At 45.7% G+C, this 21,247-nt stretch overlaps 1 protein-coding gene across 3 annotated transcripts in view; it reads right to left on the reverse strand.

The window, feature by feature from the left end:
• The window catches only part of CACNA2D3 (calcium voltage-gated channel auxiliary subunit alpha2delta 3), an 806,557-nt gene that overhangs the window by 77,387 nt on the left and 707,923 nt on the right, over nt 1-21,247 (reverse strand). For all 3 annotated transcript variants that reach the window (XM_059663265.1, XM_059663266.1, XM_059663267.1), the window contains 4 exons: nt 18,559-18,620; nt 17,366-17,410; nt 8,014-8,076; nt 4,225-4,295 (listed from right to left, as the gene is read on the reverse strand). In XM_059663265.1, coding sequence (XP_059519248.1) covers nt 4,225-4,295; nt 8,014-8,076; nt 17,366-17,410; nt 18,559-18,620 — 241 coding nt within the window. The remainder of the gene's footprint in view (nt 1-4,224; nt 4,296-8,013; nt 8,077-17,365; nt 17,411-18,558; nt 18,621-21,247) is intronic.

Consider the following 21,247-nt stretch of genomic DNA (forward strand, 5'->3'; position numbering starts at 1 on the left):
GTGCTGTGGAGGTAACTGTTGTGCAGTAACCACCTTTGGGGGGTCATTAGTGACTAAAATAAAGAGAGAGAAAAGATCTCAGATTTTGGGAGCTCTTATCCAGGAGCTGATCTTACCTCCTGTTTGCAAAGCTTTCTAATTTGCACGGCATTTTCACGTCTTGTTTTGGTTGACAAAACCACCCTCCCCCGCGTCCATATTTTGGTGACAAAAAACCAGAGGCTCAAAGAGACAGGAATCTGTTCTAGGCCAGATGGTGGTGATTCTGTTGCTCAACCCGAGTCTTATTTCAAGTCCAGGTATAACCGAGGCCCTGTCAGGAGCCTTGGATACTCTCCTGCAACTGGCTGTGTCCATTTCCCCACCTTTCCCTGCATATCTCACATTGAATTTGCATCACTGGGGGCAAGGAAACGAGGAGGGATAAATGAATTACAATAAAAATATTTTGAAACAAGATAACTAGGTTTTCTCCCAGTAATTGTCAGAGGGGAGATGTCACTGCCGACGACATGAAGGGAACCACAGAGTGTGGATTCTAAGAAACATAAACGTAAGGCACTCGCTAGACATGAACACGTGTGAAAACGCAGAACAGCTCAAATGAAAGCCCTAAATGAGTCACCACTCAGGGAGTTCACTTACTTTCCGTGATAAGGAGGAAGGAGTATTTGAAGCTCTCTGTTTGAAACACAAAAAGCTGACCAGGCACATGGTATCTTATGAGAAAATGCGTGAGGCCTGGGAACACGGCTTAGGTCAATGGTTTGTCAGCTTCGGCTGGAAGAAATCTGGGGGATCGTATCATTCAGCGGGCCCCCCATCCCGGGAGCTCTGCTTGCCCAGATAAGACACTGCTGAGACAGCATCCTCCTTGGCCATCCTCCACTTCCCAAAGGAGCTCAAGGGAGCTACAGGCGCTAATTTTACGTAGAACCAGGACAAGGACAGAAGCTAGAAAATTCTCTCCGTGCTCAGACCACGGAATGTTTGAATCCAGCTCTGATACACAGAGGCATAGGGCCAGTTCTTAATCTGTCCAAGCCTCATTATTTCCATCTATAAAATGGGTATATTTATACCCAGGGATGGCTAAACGGGCACACTGGCCTGTGTCACTGCATAGAACCCTCGCTTAGAAGGGCCCCGTGGTGGTTCAATGCTCTGCTGTCATTGTCTTGAAATTCTTGACACTTTGGGAACAAAGGGTCCCACGTGGTCATTTTGCACTGTGTCCCTTTGATTGTGCAGCCGGTCCTGTCACAGGGTTGTTGGAAAGGACTGCAAGTGGTAAAATCTATCAGGCCTGGTGCGTGGAAGGTGCTCAGGGAAGGTCGCCATGGCGGTCATTATTGTCACACTGCTGAAGCACCTGGTATATTATTTGGCCCCTGGATGCTATGTCATATGCCAGCTGGGGGCGGCCAGAGTCACAGATGAGACTCAGCTAAATGACCAAGAGTGACCATTGTGTCTCCCAGATTGTTTGCACACACTTCCTCAAGTTGGTCATTTGCTCACACAAGTCGGTGGCTTCCCTTCTTTCCACAGGGCCCTGCAGATGCAGAAGTGGGTGCCCTTTCCTGCCAATGGCACTGCTAGGTAGAATGGCCACCAGGTCACCAAGTATGTGGCCAAACATTCCAGGGAAGAGTCCATTGACACACGGGCAAGCATCAGGGAGAGGCAGCACATAGGGCCAGAGGAGGTCACAGATGGGAGGTTGGTAAAGGGAAAGGGTGCTTGTCTCTTTGAACGCTCTCTCTGAAAAAGATGGTTTGTAGGGTTCTTTTACATGGAACTCATTTGTTTAGGACCAGGCATGAAAAGATCAAGGAAAAAACTTAGTGCTATCTGGGCACTGATCATGATGCTAAGATAAAAGATCATCTCAGGGACCTATTCCTGAGCTTTATCTGGGCCCAGACACATTGCCAGAGCAACTCAGACTCCATGTGTCCTAGTTTGGGGTGGGGATGGGTCTCAGATTAACATGTACACGACCTCTGTCCCAGACCACTGACGGTTACTTGCAGCTCCACCCTGTAGGTTGGTCTGTAGGTGTTGCTTCTGAAACACAGGTCTCTGAATGAAGGGCTGTCCACCTGTGCCGTGCCTAAGCACTCGTGCTGGAAAGGGTTGGCCGGGAAGGGATGTCTGATTTCAAGGACTGCAGGGCTGCACTGTAGACCCCATCCCAGGTGTGGTGGGAAGCCTACTGTGAGACGTGGAAGCAGAGGAAGCATCACCTGGGGCCAAGGCTGAGCCAAGATCCATAGTGACCAAGGCTGCAGCAGCAGCCAGCAATTACAGCGTCCTGACATATGCCAGGCACCGTGTCAGAACCTTAAGCTTATTAACTCGGACAGCAACCCATGGAAGTAATTAGTATCATCATCTCCATTTTCCCTGTAAGGAAACCAAAGCTTGGAGGGGTAACGTGTTCTAAGTCATGCAGCTAGTCAAAGCCTGGATTCAAACCCACTCCATCGACTAATCCCAAACTCTCCTGGTCCCAGGGAGGGGCCCCGTCCAATCGGCTCAGGAGGTCTGTCAGCTAACTCCCAGATGATAGTGGTTGCTGTTAACATGGAAAAAAAAGTCCCCAGCCCTCCCCTTTTCTCAAATACAATAGGGACTCTCTCATAGTGAGAGAATGTTCTAGATTCATGTCAACCACACTTCACCCACATTAAGGAGAAGACTAGGAATTTAGAATTCCACTCTATAACCATTCTTTCTCCCACTAAGCTGTGTGAAAGAAATATCCAAGAGGGAAAAGAAAAAAACAGATTTTGTTAAAGAAGTTGAAAAAAAATCTGCTTTCAGATGAGAAACAGGTGTGTGATCACTCTTCCTCTTTGGTCTCCCCCGACTCGCAAGCTGAAAACATGCTAACACGATACAAGCGTACACACCCACATAAAGATAAGCAACACCAGCCGTGCCCTGGGCGGCAGACACTCCAGGAGCTGCCCGGGACGCTTTAAGACATCCAGAGAAACTTCATAGCAACCCCAGCCCGGCTCCCAGCAGTTTTCACGCATGTGCACCATGACTCCTGGCACCCAACTTAAAGCCTGTTCTTGAATTCCAAAGAAAGCATGAGCAGGAGTGAGCAGTCTGCTCCAGGTGGGCCTGGGAGCAAGTGTATCAGAGATTGCAGAAGGACTGGACTTTGGCCAATTTCTGTATCATTTCTTTTTTCCCTCCTTCTGGCACAAACAAGCTATGGAATCTCAAAAACTGGGTCATCATTTTTGAATTCCTTGCTTTCAGCACAGGGCTCAGATGGTCCTATTGACTGCCTTAAAAGCCTGATTTCCTGAGCTAACACTTCCTGGCCATTCAGCTGCAGGAGAGTGATCCATGGGGAGACTGCCCTCCCCACCAGCAGCCACTGGTGTGTTGAGGCCCATCCTTGTATTTCCTGCAATTATATATTCAACAGCATCAAATATGTCCATGAAAGCATCCCTCCAAAGGAAGGCCAAGGGAGGCCAAGGGAAGGGAGACAGTTTGACTTCCGGGGGACATTCCTGGCACCCTGATCGCTTGGGGTGATGGCTTTTCCCATAGGCTTCGGTGCCCCAAGAGCAGGGCTGGCCATCCCAGGACGGACTGTGAGGAAGCTTCCCTCAGGGTCCCTGAGAGCTCTCCGGACCCAGTTGAGTAGTATATGTTGCCAGCAGAATGTGGCACCATCTGGGTTTGCTTCTAGCAGCAGATTTAAACTTACCTCCAGCGGGAGCAAGTGCTGAGACCTTTCACTTGATTTCCTACAATTATATCATCAAGTCTCTAAATATCACCTTCCATCCCTGAGGTCCAGATCTCCAGCAAGCTTCCCTGGGAAGCTTGTCAATGGGAGACAAAATGCACCCCTTTTTGACCAGGTGAAACGTTTCCTACTTTTTTTTTCTTTTTCTTTTTCCAATCGCTTTCTTAAGACTGATATACTTGTGTCCCAGTGCAGGCTCCAACTTCAATATTGCCCTCCAATAAACTCTGGGCTGGGTGAACAGGAAACCCATTGTGAGTTGAGTTTCTAAGACTCTTAACACTCGCGAAGAGGCATCGGGTTTCAGCGAGATCTTCTGGAGCACCAACACAAGTGCAAACCAGCCAGGGGGTCAAGTCCAGGCTTGCTTTATTTGACCTTGGTTTGTTTTATTTTATTTAGGCAAACTTTCTCGGGGGGCGCAGGGGACCATAAAATCTTACCTTTTAAAGGAGCCCATTGTTAACAATTTGTTCATCACAGCTCCCTCGATCTCACCAAAAAAGTCCCCCGTCTGTGAGGAAGAAAGGAAGACCCGTGAGGAAGTGTAGAAAAATAATGGGCCCAAGCACCAGAGAAGAGAAACGGACACAGTCTTCGTCCTGGAGCTGACAGGAGCAATAGGCAGGTTTTCAGGGTTTTACATAAAAATGGGAAAGGTCTTAATAGTCACTAGATGGTGTGAGCAAACTAGTAAGCAGATGTGACTGGTCCTCAATGCGTGGCAGGGACAGGGTGGGGAATGTTGCATTGCATAGCACATGCTGAGTGCTGGAATTACACACAATACACACATACACACACCAACTACCCTGGATAGAGTAAGCATTCATCTGCACGCAATCCCTTGTGATTAAAATACTACTTCATACAGATAGAAACAGGCTGTGAATGGGCTTCCTAAGCATTAATAAAAGAATTGTTTATAATTCCTGGATGACCTGTTTAGGGAAATACAGCAGCTCTCTTCATCATCAGCCCTCTACATTCCCTATAGCTGAGAACGCATCCTTTCTCAAAATCACTTTCTGAGAAACCCTCTTTCCGTGCGTGGACAGGCAGTTCATATGTCAATGAAACAGGACAGTCAGCCCCTTGGGGAGACAGCTTGGCAGTCAAGTTCCAATGGCCTACCCTTCCCCTGGGGCTGTCTTCAGGGCATCTGAGGCCTAGCAGCCCTTCCCACCCCAGGTGGATGCTTTCAAAAATCTAGTTGCTAACTCTGAATGATGGGATAAAGGGTCAATGTCCTCATGCAGCCCTCATCCCTCCAGTGTCGCTCAGGGGAGGGGCATGCAGTATGGCAGACCAGCCTTTCCCAGCCAATGCCCTGGCACCAGCCAGGGTCCACCAGGAGGGAACCCTTCTCTTTACTGTGGCTGCTCCGAGGATTCATAGCTTATGTGGGTTGGGTGGAGAGCATTACCCTAGGAGCCTGAATGAATCCGGTCCATAGGCTTTGTATTAACTTAAACCCGATTCCATTCACAACTCGGTGACCTCAGTCATGCTCCTCGGAGTTTTCAGACAGAAAGGCCTACATACACTTCGCCACAATGTCAAGAGAGGAGGAGACAGAAATAGGAAACATTTCTCTGACTGAATGTTGAGCATTGCCTTTTCACTAAGGGACACTTGGTAAACTGGCCTGTGAGGCCGCTAGGAGCGAGAGGACATTGGTGTGACGTGTGTGTAAATGGGCCAGTGCCAATGGAACTGGTTCCTAGATGAAGAAGAATTATCCTAATTGGGGTGTAGGAAACCAGACAACATCCAACAAGCCTGGACAGAGGCAGGCTCCTGGGACAGGGCTGTGGGCCTCCTCCCCGGAGAGGTCCAGCAGGGAGCAGAGCCCATGTGTTAGGCCAGGGGTGGGCAAACTTTTTGACTCGAGGGCCACAATGGGTTCTTAAACTGGACCGGAGGGCCGGAACAAAAGCATGGATGGAGTGTTTGTGTGAACTAATATAAATTCAAAGTAAACATCATTACATAAAAGGGTACGGTCTTTTTTTTTTTTAGTTTTATTCATTTCAAACGGGCCGGATCCGGCCCACGGGCCATAGTTTGCCCACGGCTGTGTTAGGCCATGGCTTTGCTAGTCACTATTTCATGGTTCATGTTGTTGGCTGGTCCAAGACTCACACTGGAAGACACCCCACACCTTCCATCCCCCCAGGATCAGGCTCCTGTCCTGGCCCTTCGTGATTCTGACAGAAGGACAGAGTTCCTCCTCACTGGTTATTAATTTGGGTTCTTGCTCCACCAATGATTCTTGTTTTTTAAAAAATTTGTGCTAACATTGGTTCATAACATGTAAGTTTCAGGTGTATACCTGTTGGGGAGCATGAGACTTGGTTGGAAAGTTGTAAGGAGGACATTCTGAGAAAAGGGAAGTGTGTGAAAGGCCACCTGCCCTGTTTATCGGAATTCCGACTTAGGGGAGTCTTAGGGGAGTATCGAAGGTGGTGCCCCTAATTATTCCTTGACCTTTCCAAACAAGTCTGTTCATGTGCAGACCCCCAGAGTCTGCAAGCACATGTGTCCTCCCAAGATTACTCCCCCTACTGATTGCATCTTAAAGATAAACTTTATCTCAAACTGCTGTTACAATAAAAGGCTAATGAGGCAGGCAATCAAGGCTGCTTGGACCCTTGAGCCAGGCAACCCCTTAGCCTTCTCTTTCACAGTGAAACTGTGAGGGAGTAATCTGTTCATCCGTCGTTCAGGGGCTGCTGGCCAGCCCTCGAATACACCATTATAATTTAGTATCTGTAACACTAAAGCATGCTCACCACCAAAAGTCTAGTTTCTGTGCATCGCCATACATTGAGTATCTCACTGTTTCTCCTCCCAGCAGAACGGGTATATTATCACAGGCCTATGGGCTTCCCGGCTCCCTCTGAGATGGGCCTTGTTTCGTGGGCTTATTCCTCTTATCTAATAGCCATTAACTAGCCAATGTCCAATGATGTTCAGCCTCTGAGGAAATGGGGTGTGGGCAGTTTGAGTGTCAACAGTATGAGTTTTCACCCATCAAAGGTGCATTTAAAATCCCCACAGCACTCTCATGGATGGAGAAGAAGCAAGCACAATTCTACACGCTACCTCCGGCCTGTATTTATAAAATAACGAGCATTAAGCTCTGACCTTACGAAGCCATACTTAAGGACAATTAATTAATTTATTAAGCAATGATGGGTCTATTGTATTTCAAATGATTTGAAATACTACTAAAGAATTTCAAATGATTCAAATGGGACTTCACTATAAAATGTCAGTATCCTCAAATATTAGAGTTAGAAGAAACCATATGTAGCCAACCATTCTCCCTTCACAGAGCTCGCCAGGAGGCCCAGGCAGGTTAGGTGATATGCACAAGTTCCCAAAACTAGTTAAGGAAGAGAGGTCTCACCAAGAACCTTTACCTGTACATTGCACGGCACTGCTACCCCTGCCTGTATTATACATTCTTTGAATATGTTAATTTGACTTCTAATTGCAAAAAAAAAATGTTTTAATGCACAAAGTTTTAGTGCATGAATTTTAACTCTTATTTTGATTTCTGAATACGCTGGAGACTTCTGTGCTCACCCCCATAGCTTGTTTGTTTGTTTGTTTGTTTGTTTTTTCTATCTCTTTCCCTCCTGCCCCTGAACTGCACACGGCTCACTCAAATGAAGAACATTCTTTGTCTGTCTCTGGATCCTTGTCCCTCAGTGCTGAGAGTCAAGTTAATCCTTGAACTCAGATTACTGATTTTTAAAAAGCAAAAACCAGAAAGAAAGCCATAAAGAACAATTATGTTGGAATATATATATATATATATCAGTGTCTGTGTATATATATAAGTTATATATATATATATGAAGATAAAATATCAAAAGGAGGAAACCTCCTTAAAATTGCCCAAACTCTTTAAGGCACCTCTACCCTTGAGGCATAGAGTTCTATAAATTGAACATTTTATGAGTGAGTGAGCAGACCTTGGGCTCTGCGCTGCCCCCCCTCCCCCCCACCTCAGACCCCCACTGGGAGGTAAAAACTCTTTGGGGCCTGCTGAGAAGTGGGCTGTGACATTCTTAGAGGGATGGAAATAAGGGTTTATAATCTCCTGCTATTACCTCTTAACTATAGATCATTGTCTCAAAGTTTTAACACCATAATTTGCATTCCCTGACTCAAGCACATCCGAGCTCCTTACTCTCAGATGGTAGGAATTTCTCGCTCACCTGTGTGTAGTCTTCAGACACCAGAATAAATCCATTGTTGTCTATGAGGTAACAGTTCACAGTCTAGAAAATAAAAATACCACAGTTTCAACTCTGTATCCTCAAACTGCATTCGCACAAAAGGACGCACTTCCAGCAGGAGAGAAACCTGTTTTGGGTTGTGGTGGGAGAGCTGGGAAGGCCTGCTGGCTCTAGGAGTTAAGGCTATGGTTAATCTAACCCCAGTGTTTACTTTGCAGAACCAACAGACAAAAATTAAACACCAAGCGAGCCCGAACATCCCGGATTAGGAGAAAAGGAAGACGCATTAAAAATTTATGAATTACAGCTTGTCTTCCTTTTTTTTCCTTTATGTGGATAATACTTCCCAGGAACAAAGTGTGCAGAGGCCCCTAGCCTGTACTCATAGTGGTTGAAGTGCAGGCTGGTTTGAAAGCAAAACACCAGCACAATGTCATTACTCTAATGATGTATTAATGAAAACACCGTGTCAGCTCAGAAGACCATCAGGGGACCAGGTAATATTTTTTAATTTGTTCATAGACTTGGGCAGGGGTGGGGGAAGGGGCAGACTTCTGTTAAAGGGGCCCCTCAGGCCTCCTAAAGGTTTTCAAACTGTGTTTTTAATTGGGAGCTGGATTTGGGGGCAGGGCTGTTAGCTTTTGGTAGCTCAGACTTATAAATTGTGGAAAGCAAGGAAAGCCCAAACCTCTGCTTCCCCCACACTACTTTAATCTCAAGTGAATGATTTGCTACAGGCTAAGTTTTAATTACAGTGCTGTGGAGTTTAAACTTAAGGTTTAATTCCGTCCTTGATGTAACTCAGTTTCTATTTATTGCAGCTTTACATACCAACTGCAGCATTTAATTTGTAACATATCTTTACCCTGAGCTGAGTTCCCCCTCGCTGCAGGCCACCGCAGGGCTGGTGTTTTCAGGGACATTTATCTATCCACGGAGTTGGTTTTCATCAGGCACAAAAGGTGCAGCACTGAGCTGCTCAGGGAGACTCATCCCTGATGACTAGGCAGTGGTGGGGAATTAGCAGAAAATGAGAAGCTTGTGAGCACCTTCTATGAAAGAGTGGGTGGCTCCGGTGAGCAATGGGGGTTCTCCCTGTTACTCAGAGAGGCCAGATGAATGGCTTGGATAACCTGGTCACACTCCTGCTACTTGAAGAAGCTCTTAGCTGCATGGATATTACTCTGGCCCTGGTGGGAAGCTTGACCAACTTTGTCCATTTTTTTGGAGACAACATTATGGAAGAGACCTCACAGAGCTGTGCTGTCCAATATGGCAGCCACGGGCTACATGCAGATTTAAATCTAATTGCAAGTTAATGAATTAAAATGCAAAACCCAGGTCCTCGGTTGCACTAGTCCCATTTCAAGTGTTTCATACCGGCTGTAGCGAATAAGTCTGCTTTTGGACATTCCATCATCACTGTAGAAAGTTTTTTAGACAGCAATGTTTTCTGTTGGTTGTTTTTTTTTTTAGATCGCACTAGTACTCCAATAAGTTTTAATCCGGTTTACATTGGGTCATATTAGACAACTCCATCTTCTTGCTGATTTGAATACCATGCTCTTCATTTTGCAGATCTGGACACTGAGTCAAAGAGAGGTTCACTTCCATCCAATCAGTAAATACACACGGAGCATAGGAGCATCCTCCATATTCAGATATTGACTCTCCAGATCGTTCCAGATGCGTAAAGAATTAAAAGTCATCATGAACCACCCCCATCCCTAATTATAAAATTAGTTCCTCCTCAAACATCTAGTCAATTAGTACTCTTGCTATTAGACCTATATCTTTGGTCAATATCTCTCTGTTTGTCTAATGTTGTAAATATTGGACAACACAAGGCAGGTTCAAAGAAAATAGAGTATAAAGTCCATTGAAAATCCTAGATAAAGAGCCAAGACTTTGTGAAGTCCATGAGCGTGCAGTTGGAGATTAGCTCCTATCACACAGGAAGCCACTGGCCCAATAGGATCTGTCAGAGGTAACGTATGTGGAAAGAAAATGTCACCACAGATAATAGGAAAGATGCTTCCAAAGAGAATGATTTCAATAGCAAGGGATAAAGAGAAGCTCCTGGGAAAATTGATCAAACTCTACCTCTTTGAGTCTCCTTGTGATCATTCTCAGAAATTCAAATGTAAATGGAAGGATTCTATATCGTGATATTTTATAATTTTATCGGAAACATTATACAGTTTTTTCTTGAACAACATGGGATAAATGGTGCCAGTGCACTTTCATGCGGATTTTTTTTTCAATAAATACGTGTATTTTCTTTTTTAAATATTTTTATCAATTTCAGAGAGGAGGGGAGAAGAAAGAGAGATAGAAACATCAATAATGAGAGAGAATCTTCGATTGGCTGCCTTCTACACGCTCCATCCTGGGGATTGAGCCTGTAACCGGGGTATGTGCCCTGACTGGGGATTAAACCGTGACCTCTTGGTTCATAGGTCGACACTCAACCACTGAACCGCACTGGGCATGTGTGTTATCAATTGTTTATGTTATTGGTAAGGTTTCTGGTCAACAGTAGGTTGGGGATCGAACCTGCAACCCAGGAATATACCCTGTCTTAGAATCGAACTGGTGACTTCTTGGTTCATGGATTGTTGCTCAACCACTGAACCACGCCGGCTGGGTAACACACACTTTTTGAGTTAATATCTGAAATCAAGAGACTTTGTCCAAACAGAGCTGAGGGGGATTTTCTGTACGTCCCTACCACTTGCTAAGGAACAATCTAGGAAAGAAGAAGAACCCATATAGGCTAAGAGATTGGACAAAGATCTTAGACCTGTGGATGAGGACAGTGGCAGGGGGTAAGGGCATGGGGTGGGGTGGGAACCAGGTGGAGGGGAGCTATGGGAGAAAAAAGAGGAACATCTGTAATAATCCGAAAAATAAAGATTTATTAATTAAAAAAATAAAAATAAAAATACACTTGATGATCCAAACAATTTGGTCCAATTGGTATACATCCTACTAGTTGGTGATGGGAAGAGGAACAGGAGGAGGGCTGGCTCTGGAGGACTATATGCCTAAGCTTCCCTGTGCTCCAAAGGACCTTGCGTTTGGCTCCAGCATGGCAGGCATGCTCTCGTTGGTAAGGGCTGGGGCATTGCATTAGCTCTATACTGACTACCAATTACTACCAATTGGCACTTACTTCTTGGACCATACTTCCATTCAATATTATTTTTAAATTCACATCCCCCCTCCTTAAATTAGGATTCCATGACCGGAAGTAATGACAGAGAAGAAACCATACTGTACTTGTTTATGAGTAAGTTTGTATTTCAAGGTTACACCGATTATTAATAGACTTGGCCACACTATTAACCAAGAAACAGATACTGCCAATGTTTCAATTTTCAAATCACTGAGAAAATCACAGGTCAAAAGCGAGGATGCTGTGTCACTGATGCAGACCTGGGTCGCTGACTCTGACAGGTGCTATTACATTTCATAGGCACATAGGCAACACTTTCATGTGAGGTAAATTGAGTCACCACGATGACTTCCTGACCAGGCCTCTCTGCCAACAACCACTTGGATTAAATTTGGGAAGTGCGGTGGAGTGAAATAAGCTCACTGGAATCAGGGGAGCAGGATGCTGGGTTATGGAATAGTTGGTACAGAATCAGCCAGATTCCAGTCTGACCAATTGCTTCCTCTATGTCTCTTTACAATAAATAATATTCAATGGACTTTTCCATAGCCCTCCCCAATAAAAGGAAATAGAGGAGACATTTTCTTAGCTTTCCCTCACTAGGCTACTTTCCCCCAAAATTAAGCCAAATATCTTGGAAGTTGTCTGCCCATTGTCCTGTCCAAGCTGAAATTGGAGAAATTTAGCTCTAAGTTTTGACAGATATTGTGAGCACCTACTCTAGGGATGAGGTTGTTCAAAAAATGCAAAGATAAAGACAGAGAGGGAGAGAGTCAGAGAGAACTTTTTTGTTATTTTTCCTTTCTTTATTTTTTAAGGACATCTTTTTTCAATTATTTGGTGACTCAGTATTGCTCAGAGATATCTGATTCCAGGGCACAAAGGCAGATGAGTCAGAACCTGAGGATAAAGCCCAGAACCAGGCCATGTTCATTGGGTAAAATCACAGAGAGCGAGGAGAGCTGGTGAGGAAGGGGGTCTGGGCTGAGAAGCAGCACGGAGCTTGTGTTAACAGGAAGGGGGGATTAGCCCCAGGAGGCTCAGGTACTAGCTTGAGAATCAGAGACTCTGACATTTGGTATCAGTGTGACCGTGAGCAAAATCTGTTAACACTTGAGCCTTAGTTTTCTTATCTGAAAGATGGAGATAGCAACACCTATTTCCTGGGGTTGTTGAGAAGATTAAGTGGGAGAGGAGTGGCCAGTGCTGAGCACATGTGAAGTACAGGGTGGATAGGAAGTCCTCAGAGAACTTGTGACCACATTCATTCAGCAAATGATGTTTTTTTGGTCACCTACTATGTGCCATCAAGTGTCTTAATGCTATACATTTAGAAAGGGAATTTGCTCCATAGTTCATAGCAAGATGTTGTGAAGGCTGGTTGGTTGAGCTTGGTTACTTTTTGTTTTGTCTTTTGTTTGGGGGAATGAGGGGGTTACTTCCGTTTGTTTTGATTGGTGCAGGCTGAGCAATGATTGCTTAGAAGCCCAGCATTATACTGGCTGTTGTTTTCATTTATGAAGAGAGAGAGAGAGAGAGAGAGAGAGAGAGAGAGAGAGAGAGAAGAGGGGAGAGAATAGAGAGGAGAGGAAAGAGAGGAAAGAAAAGGGAAAGGGAAAGGGAAGAGGGCTGGGTTCTTACATCTGAGGGTGGGGCCTGAGTCTTTGCATCTCAGGTACCTAAGGTGACACTTCTTACTACCTTTTCTCCAGGTTTCACAATCTGACCCCTAATATATCTAGTGTGGAACAGACTGACTCTTACTTCATATCACTTGATGTATCTTTTTATCATAGGTCAACTATCATATCAAAATACTGTCTTTTAAAAATGTTTTTCAATTACAGTTAACATACAATATTATATGTGTTTCAGGTGTACAGCATAGTGGTTAGACATTTATATAATTTGTGAAGTGATCATCCCAATAAGTCTAGTGCCCATCTGACACCATGCGTAGTTATCACATTATTGACTGTGTTCCCTATGCTGTACTCTACATCCCTGTGACTGTTCTGTGACGACCAATTTGTACTTCTTCATCCCTTCACCTCCTTCACCCAGCCCACCAAACCCCTCCCATCTGGCAGCCATCAATTAGTTCTCTGTATCCATGAGTTTGTTTCTTTTTTGTTTGTTCACTTATCAAAATACTGTCTTTTGAAAAAATTTTTTGCAAAGGGGTCACTTTGAACAGAAGTGCCTGGTGGGAGTTACCGGTGCCCTTGCCCTCAATAGCTATTCCACTGGCTGGGCTGGGTGGGTGCAGAGATGTAGGCACCTGGCTACCTGATTTAGCTCTTCCCCCAGCTTGTCATACATCAAGGAGGTCTTTCAGATTCCAGAGGAAATGTCTAAAAGGCCTTGCAAAGTCTAGTCATGACTATTCGTCTCTATCCCTTTGCAAACAAGAGAAGGTGGCAGCTGATTTTTAATATGAAATCTTCTACCTTCTCGCTGCCCTCACACCTTCTCCAAATGCCTCAGTAGGAGAGAAACTTCTCATCTTCCAATGTCTTTGCAAAATACTGTGCTTTCATCAGGAGACCAGTGGAAAGGAGTGGGGGAAGAGAATGAAAGTGAGGAGACAATGGTTTCCATGAATGAAACACACAGGTGGGCACGGCCCTCCTTCTTCCCTTCTGTCCGAATGCCAACCTGTTTCCATAGACCGCACTAGCCTTTGCCCCCTCAGCACCCTGCGTGTGGTGATCTCTGCCTGTAATGGCTTTTCATGCTTTGAGATGTCATCTCCGTCTTCATCTTCCGGTGACTTCAATGCTGCTCCTCAGAGAAGCCGTCCCTGACCACCCACATTAGTTGCATTCCCAGCACTTGTCGCAGTTGATAACCACACATGCCATCTCCCTGCCAACCAGTGAGCTCCCAGGGAATGAGGTTCCATTGCTGACTCTGCTTCCTATTGACTCCCAGAGGCTAGAGGTAGCAGGCACATACGCAGGCTCAGTAGAGATGTCTTGAAGGAATGAGTGAGTATATGAATATCACCTCTGTGCTCTCTCTGAAGCTAACATTCACCCTCCGTGGAATGGAGCTCCTTAAAAGTCTCCAGTCAGGCTCAGAGGCAGTCCCTCCAAGGCAGACGGCTCACGCACTGCCTGACCAACCAAAGATGTATTTCTACAAGACATGGTGACATCTGGCCAGCCCGACTCCACCCACCAGCCCAGGGCACTCAGCGAAGGGGCCTCAGTGGGAAGACAGGGCTGGCTTTTCCATTTAAAACTAAGTCAACTGGCCCTAACCAGTTTGGCTCAGTGGATAGAGCGTCGGCCTGTGGACTGAAAGGTCCCAGGTTCGATTCCAGTCAAGGGCATGTACCTTGGTTGCGGGCATATCCCCAGTAGGAGGTGTGCAGGAGGCAGCTGATCGATGTTTCTCTCTCATCAATGTTTCTAACTCTCTATCCCTCTCCCTTCCTCTGTAAAAAAATCAATAAAATATATTTAAAAAATAAATAAATAAAACTAAGTCAACTAGTCTCCAGAAGCCAAAAATTAGAGTCAAAATGGGAAATGGATGATAGTTTCAAAGCCAAATGAGGACATTTGAGCATCAGACCAAGTTCAGAAATCAGAGAAAATGCAATGCTTAATTTTCAAGCTATGTGAAACTTTAAATGGCATTTGAATGGGCGTTTATCCCAATGCCTGCTAAAGATGATCATCAGTGAGGAGGGCATCTTACCTGTGTTTACTGTGCCCAGGAGAAATGTTCAGTTGCCTAAAGTGCATGTGCCACTGCTGCCTGAGGTTTTAGAATCAGGCAAACCACTTCTCGAGGGCAAGAAGGAAATCGCAGACATTTTTGGTTTATAGTTCACATTTACAGAGTGCTTAGAATTTGCTGGGAGCTGTGCCATGCATTTTTTTATATATCATCTCATTTATTCCTCACCATTACTCTGTGAGGTGGCTATTTCTATCCCCAATGCAGAGCTTAGGAAACTGCGGCACAGAGGTTCAAAAACGTGCCCAAGTTCTTGTAGCTTATTATTGTCAGAGTCACAGTTTGAATCTATCCAGACTCCATAGCCTGCTCCTTTAACTGCCACGCTATACCACCTCTGAAATCAGTCATTGGACAGCAAACATATATTGGATGTTCCTAAGTTGGAATCCATTTCCACTTTTTAAGAAATATGCTATTTCGCCTGTCTGGTGTGGCTCACTGGTTGAGCATTGACCCATGGACCAGGAGGTCACGGTTTGATTCCTGTCAGGGCACATGCCCAGGTTGCAGGCTCAATCCCCAGTGGGAGGCATTCAGGAGGTGGCCAATTGATGATTCTCTCTCATCATTGATGTTTCTATCTCTCTCTCCCCCTCCCTTCCTCTCTTTGAAATCAATAAAAACATTTAAAAAATAAAAAAAATATGCTATTTTAATTGTAGATTTGATGACTATTCTAGTTGTTATTTCCACTTGTTTTTATATGTGAGGCTGCATAGAGGCAAAGTGGGTTGAAAGAAAATTACTGTCTTTGGCTTTATTAATCAAATTGTTTAACCAACTTTCCATCTCCATGAAAACAACCAACTAGTAACCAACTAATCAACCAACCAACCAGCAACCCACCCAATGATCCAACAAACCAATCAACCAACCAAACACCTATGGCCAACCAACCATCCATACAGTCACCCAACTAACCAACCGACTATCCGCAGTTTTCTTACAGCAAATTGAAATTAGTAATTTTACCTACTGTACAAGTTAACAGCTTAATTAATATTATTGTTGAGCTGTGTTTTTTGGAGCTGAGAACTCCAATATGGCACTAAATGTCTCAAAGAAGAGAAGAGGTTTGAGGCCATGTGTCTATCCTATGACTGGGAGTCCCAAACTTACTGAAAGGGTTGGTCATAAAACATCATAGGAAGCTCTTCGCTATTGGCTTCGGGAAAATTATTATTTTTTAAAATGTATTTTATTGATTTTTTACAGAGAGGAAGGGAGAGGAATAGAGAGTTAGAAACATTGATGAGAGAGAAACATCGATTAGCTGCCTCCTGGAAACCCCCTACTGGGATGTGCCCGCAACCAAGGTACATGCCCTTGACCTGAATCGAACCTGGGACCCTTTGGTCCTCAGGCCGACCCTCTATCCACTGAGCCAAACTGGTTAGGGCTAATTTTTTATTTGAAAGAAAAAGTTGGGCTTCTTCTGAAAAGCTGATTGTTTGGCTTTTACTCTTTGGATAGTGACTCACTCACACAATTATGATATATTTTTTTTAAACTGGCAGCCAGATCTCTGGGGACTGAGCATTGTATGTTTTAACTTCCTCCTTTCTACAGTTCTCTACTTGTTTTTCCTTTGCCTACTTTTTTTGAAATATACGTCTATGTTTTCTGTTTGAAATTATGTTTGGCTAGGATCTCTTTAATCCTTGTGGTAACCGGCAGGAATATAAATATATGATTATTTATAAGTCCCAGTTTATGTATTGACTAATGTTTAGCTAACACAGGAGACAAAGGCTACCAGAGCCAAGGGGAGAGGCCACTACACATCTGCTTGCCCTAAAGCATGAGGCAGAGGGTGTGTGGGGTTGACTGCTGTAAAAACATAAGTCTGACAGACAGACTTATGGCAGTGGTACACTTTTTTCTTCTATTGCTCATGCGTGGGATTTAAATTCCTCTTAGGGAGGGGGGCAGTTGTAGGAGGGAAGCACTATTCTAGAATAAAAACTTTGAATTTTCAACTCCTAGGTTTTCAGCTCATTTAGTACATGAAATTAAGCAGATCATTTAATTTCTCTGCTCCTCAGTTTCTCCCTCTGCAAAACAGGATAACCATTCCTACCCATTTCACTGGGTTGTTATGAGGATAAAAAGAGATAGCACATAGGGGAAAAGATTTGAGAATTGTAACGTGAGTTTCAAATGGCAGTAATTTGTAGTTTTTCCTATAAAATGCCAGAATTCCAATAGTGCCGCCATGGGACATTTAAAGCACATTTCTCGGGCGCTCATAAATTATCTGATTGGGGGAAGAAAGAAAAAAAAGGAACAAAGCAAGTATCCCTGGGTGTTTTGGAGACTGGCTCAGATCAATCCGTGTTTTAGTGGCATTTCCTCTGTGAGAAGGTACCCCCCCATCACCTCCCCAGGAGGCCTTCTTACCTCATCATCACAGCTGATGGAGCATTTGCCATCCAGAGAGGCGCACTGCGGGAGGGGAAAGCAAGGGGAACTGTGTTACTGTGACATCCCAGGTCTGCTATGGGCACTTTGTTACTCAAAGACAAGCCATCAAAGTCCCTGCCTATTATTCAAATTCCAAATTCCATCTAAACAGAATTCTCCACAATGAGTCTTACCTGCCCTCTCTTGGATCAATACCAACATACCAACTCCGCATCCTATCCTATATAATAAACAGCTAATATGCTAATTAGACCAGATGGCGGAACAACATTCTGGAATGACCAGTGGGCGGGGCCACGGGGCCGTGGGGGCACTGCGAAGACTGCAAGGCAGCCAGGGCCATGAGGGCCGAGCCCCTTGCACGAATTTTGTGCATCGGGCCTCTAGTAGTAATATAAAAGATAATTGGGGGAGGGGGCTGGCTCTTTTTCATTTTAATTTATGTTGTTATTTAACATTGATATCTTCTTAAGAATTCAAAAATCTTTGGGTAACAAGAAATATAACTATGTAATTATTTATTTTAAATGAATGAATCACCAGTGACTTTTTTTAAAAAAACCCATCTGTGTTCTTAGTCTATAGTTTCCTAAAGTGTCTTCATTTAAGAAAGGATCTATCATCCAACATTTAGCACAGAGGCCCACTTACGTGTTGCCATTTCTGCCAGATGACTGCACAAATATCCCTGAAGTTAGTACCCGGAGCCCAGGCCCAGGAGAGAACACCCCTACATTCTCCAAGACGGAGAAGCTCTCTGACCCAAGAGGGCAGATGGGTGCCTCCCCAAACCCAGTCATGCAAAGTCCATCCAGAGTGCAATAAGGAGTTCACAGGTAGACGTCCAGGTGTGACAAGATTTGAAGAGAGACACTGAAAATTCATAGAAGTCCCCGCTATGAAAAGAAAACATGTATCCTCTGGAGGGTCACTATCCTGATCTCATGATTAGAACTGTCCGAAGGCTCAAAGTCCCTGCTTCCCAGCACGGGGCACCGTACACGCTGACAGCCTTTGCTCCCCAGTGAAATGAACGGTAATCTGAGCAGCTGGCAGTTCATTTTACACACATTCATCGGAAACCTGGCACCGTTCGGCTCCGGGGACCCGAGTGTGAGCACCTGTATACTAGCAGGGCCGCTGAGGCTTCCGTGCCCCCTGTAACTCACCTGTCTGCTGGCGGTCCAGAACTTCCTCTGGAAAAATTCGAGTTTCATCTGAATGCCGACAGCTGGGAGCAATTAGAAAGAAAACAGGGCATTAGAGATCCCTTTCCACAACGCTGCAACGTTATCACTGCAGGTTACTGTGAAGGCAAGCAGCCGATAAAGCACACCAGAGAAACCAAGCCCAGGCTAAGTTCACATGACGTGCACAGCAGTGACGTCCTCTTTCAGGGAGGGATTCCCACGGTGACCTGCACTCACAGAACTCCCGATGCAGAGCAAACTGAGCACAGGGCAGGTGGTTCTTTAGAGACAGGTGACTTGAGTGTTTCTAAAATTCATCATTTATGGTTACCTCTTCCCCAACACAAGCTAAATACAGAAATGGGGGTGGGGGGTGGGGGAGGAATGATATTCAGAAGATTGCTGTTTCTTCAAGAGTTCTCGTTTTAGAACTGGCATTTCTAAAATGTGTACTATCCATGTGTTAGTGAGATATGAAGCTTAAAAGCCCTTGTCATAAGGCTGGTCTCCGGAAGTAAGTCGTCACTTTGCTACGTGACTTAGTTTAACTGCCCCCCCTAACCTCCCCTCCCCCCAGGATTCACATCTCAATGATCTCTCCCAGGAACTCTGATGGAGTCACATATTCTGTATGCGAGGCCTAGTGAGAGGAACAGAAAGGGAAGGAGTGATGTGAAAGTTTGGGAAGTGGAATTGGGTAGAACCTCAGAACTATGAAAGGAACAAGCTCACACTATTTCTCTCCACAAAGCCAAGACCAAGTACCTACTGAACCATTTCAGAAAGTGCTCAAGTCAGGGCAAAAGTCTCTTAGGGTGGTGAGAAAGCTTCAGAGGAGTTTGGAGAGAAAGAATGAGACTCCGCCGGGAATACCAGACTCCCTGCAGGACACCACTTACTTCAGGGCAGTTTTGCAAACTTCAGTCCATTGTAAGCACCACCTCCCCACACACAATTTTTGCCATTTCTAAATACTACCAGTATTGTTATCTTTCCTTGCTTTTTTCTTTTATTTAAATATATAAAGTAACCTCAACCTAAGTAATAATATCTATCAAAAGAAATATGCAATTACCAAAAATTAAAAATAAAAAGAGTTCACTCGATACTCCTAAAACTTGTTAGACTCCCCACCTGGGTAATCAGTGCTGTGTTGGCTGCAGGAACTAGAAGATTCATGGAGGTCTTGGGCTGTTACCCTTATAACTAGCAAGTGCATTGCTTTTTTCTAAAGACATTGTTGAAGGCAGCCCTGAGAGTCAAGGCTGGGAGAGACTCATCCTCTGTCTTTGCACCCAGAATGTCAAGGGCTCTGAATGAGAGGTGAGCCCTAGGATCAGAGCCACGCACGGCTGCAGCGTGCAGAATGGAAAGTCTCTGAGAGGAGCCATTTCAGACTTCGGCTCCATCCTGCTTTGCCCTAGGTGGCATCTGCCCTCTGGGCCAGAAGCTCCCTGAGATCCTGCAGGGTCTCAGGCCTGCCTTGGGGCTGACCTTGACCCTGGGAGGCAGCCTCAGAAGTGCCCGCCTGCCAGGCTGGGAGGGCACCAAGGCAGGCCTGAGACCCTGCAGGTGGCTTAAGAAAAGCACCCCAGGTGATCCGAATGTCACCCAGCATCCAGCACACCTCTCTACTACAGGCCTTGGTGAATTAGTTATCAATAACCTACGGTGATGTCAGATGGCACCAGCTGCTCTGCCCAGTCCCGGAGAAAATACCAGAGAATACCCGAGGGCAGCTGATTCTGGAGCCCGGGGCTGCTTAATGCTGTTGCATGTAAATCTTGCCTCCCAAAATGCCTGCCAGGCCATCCCTGTTGGGAGGAGCCCTCCGAGGAAGCTGTGGGCCAGGGTGAAGGCTGGGCTTGCTGCAGGCAGAGGGGAGGGTGGCCCTGTGCTCTCAGGAGGGGGTTGGAATGAGTATCTGGGGTTCAACCCAAAATTGGGAGGGCAGAAGCAACCTGGCTTCGGAGCAAAGGGCCTCCACACTGCCCCGGTGTCCACTCACTGGTATCTAAGAAGAGGGAGGGACACGGGTCTGTGTCTCTCTGTCTGTCCCGGAGGTACCGCTCCCTGTAGCTGCCCTCCCGCACCCTCTTCAGTCAGCCCTCCCAGCCTGGCAGGCGGGCACTTCTGAGGCCGCCTCCCAGGGCCAAGGGCAGCACCCAGGCAGACCTGAAACCCTGCAGGATGAGAGCAGAGGGTTCTCTGAAAAAGTCACCCTGAGGTGCTCCCAGCTCCAGCAGCCCCACTGCCCCCGGCCCACCCTCATCTGAGTTCCTCCATCAGCAACCTCCCCTTCTGGGATGGAGCCCTGTTTTCACCTCCCTAATGAAGCCAGTGGCTCCCTCCTGGGTGTTTATCCATCTCATACTTGCAGCCTGCTATCATCTGCCCCTTTCAGCCTGTACCCCAGCTCTGAGGAGCGCTTTAATCTTTCCTCATGAGTCAGTCCCTCCGTCCCATTAATCATGCGGGCTGCTTCCTCTGATCTCACTCCAGAAGGCTGCATCCTCTCCCTGGTCCCGATGCCCTAAACTAGACATGGCTTCCCTCGCCCCTGAACTCCCTTGTCTGGGCCATGCGGTGGATGCCAGCGGGCTCCCAGACGGTCCAGGTCCTCTAGGCTCTGACCTGGCTCTGTTTTCGCTCCCTGATCCTCATACCC

This window comes from Myotis daubentonii, chromosome 14 (genome assembly GCF_963259705.1).
Source record: "Myotis daubentonii chromosome 14, mMyoDau2.1, whole genome shotgun sequence".
Classification (NCBI taxonomy): Eukaryota; Metazoa; Chordata; class Mammalia; order Chiroptera; family Vespertilionidae; genus Myotis; species Myotis daubentonii.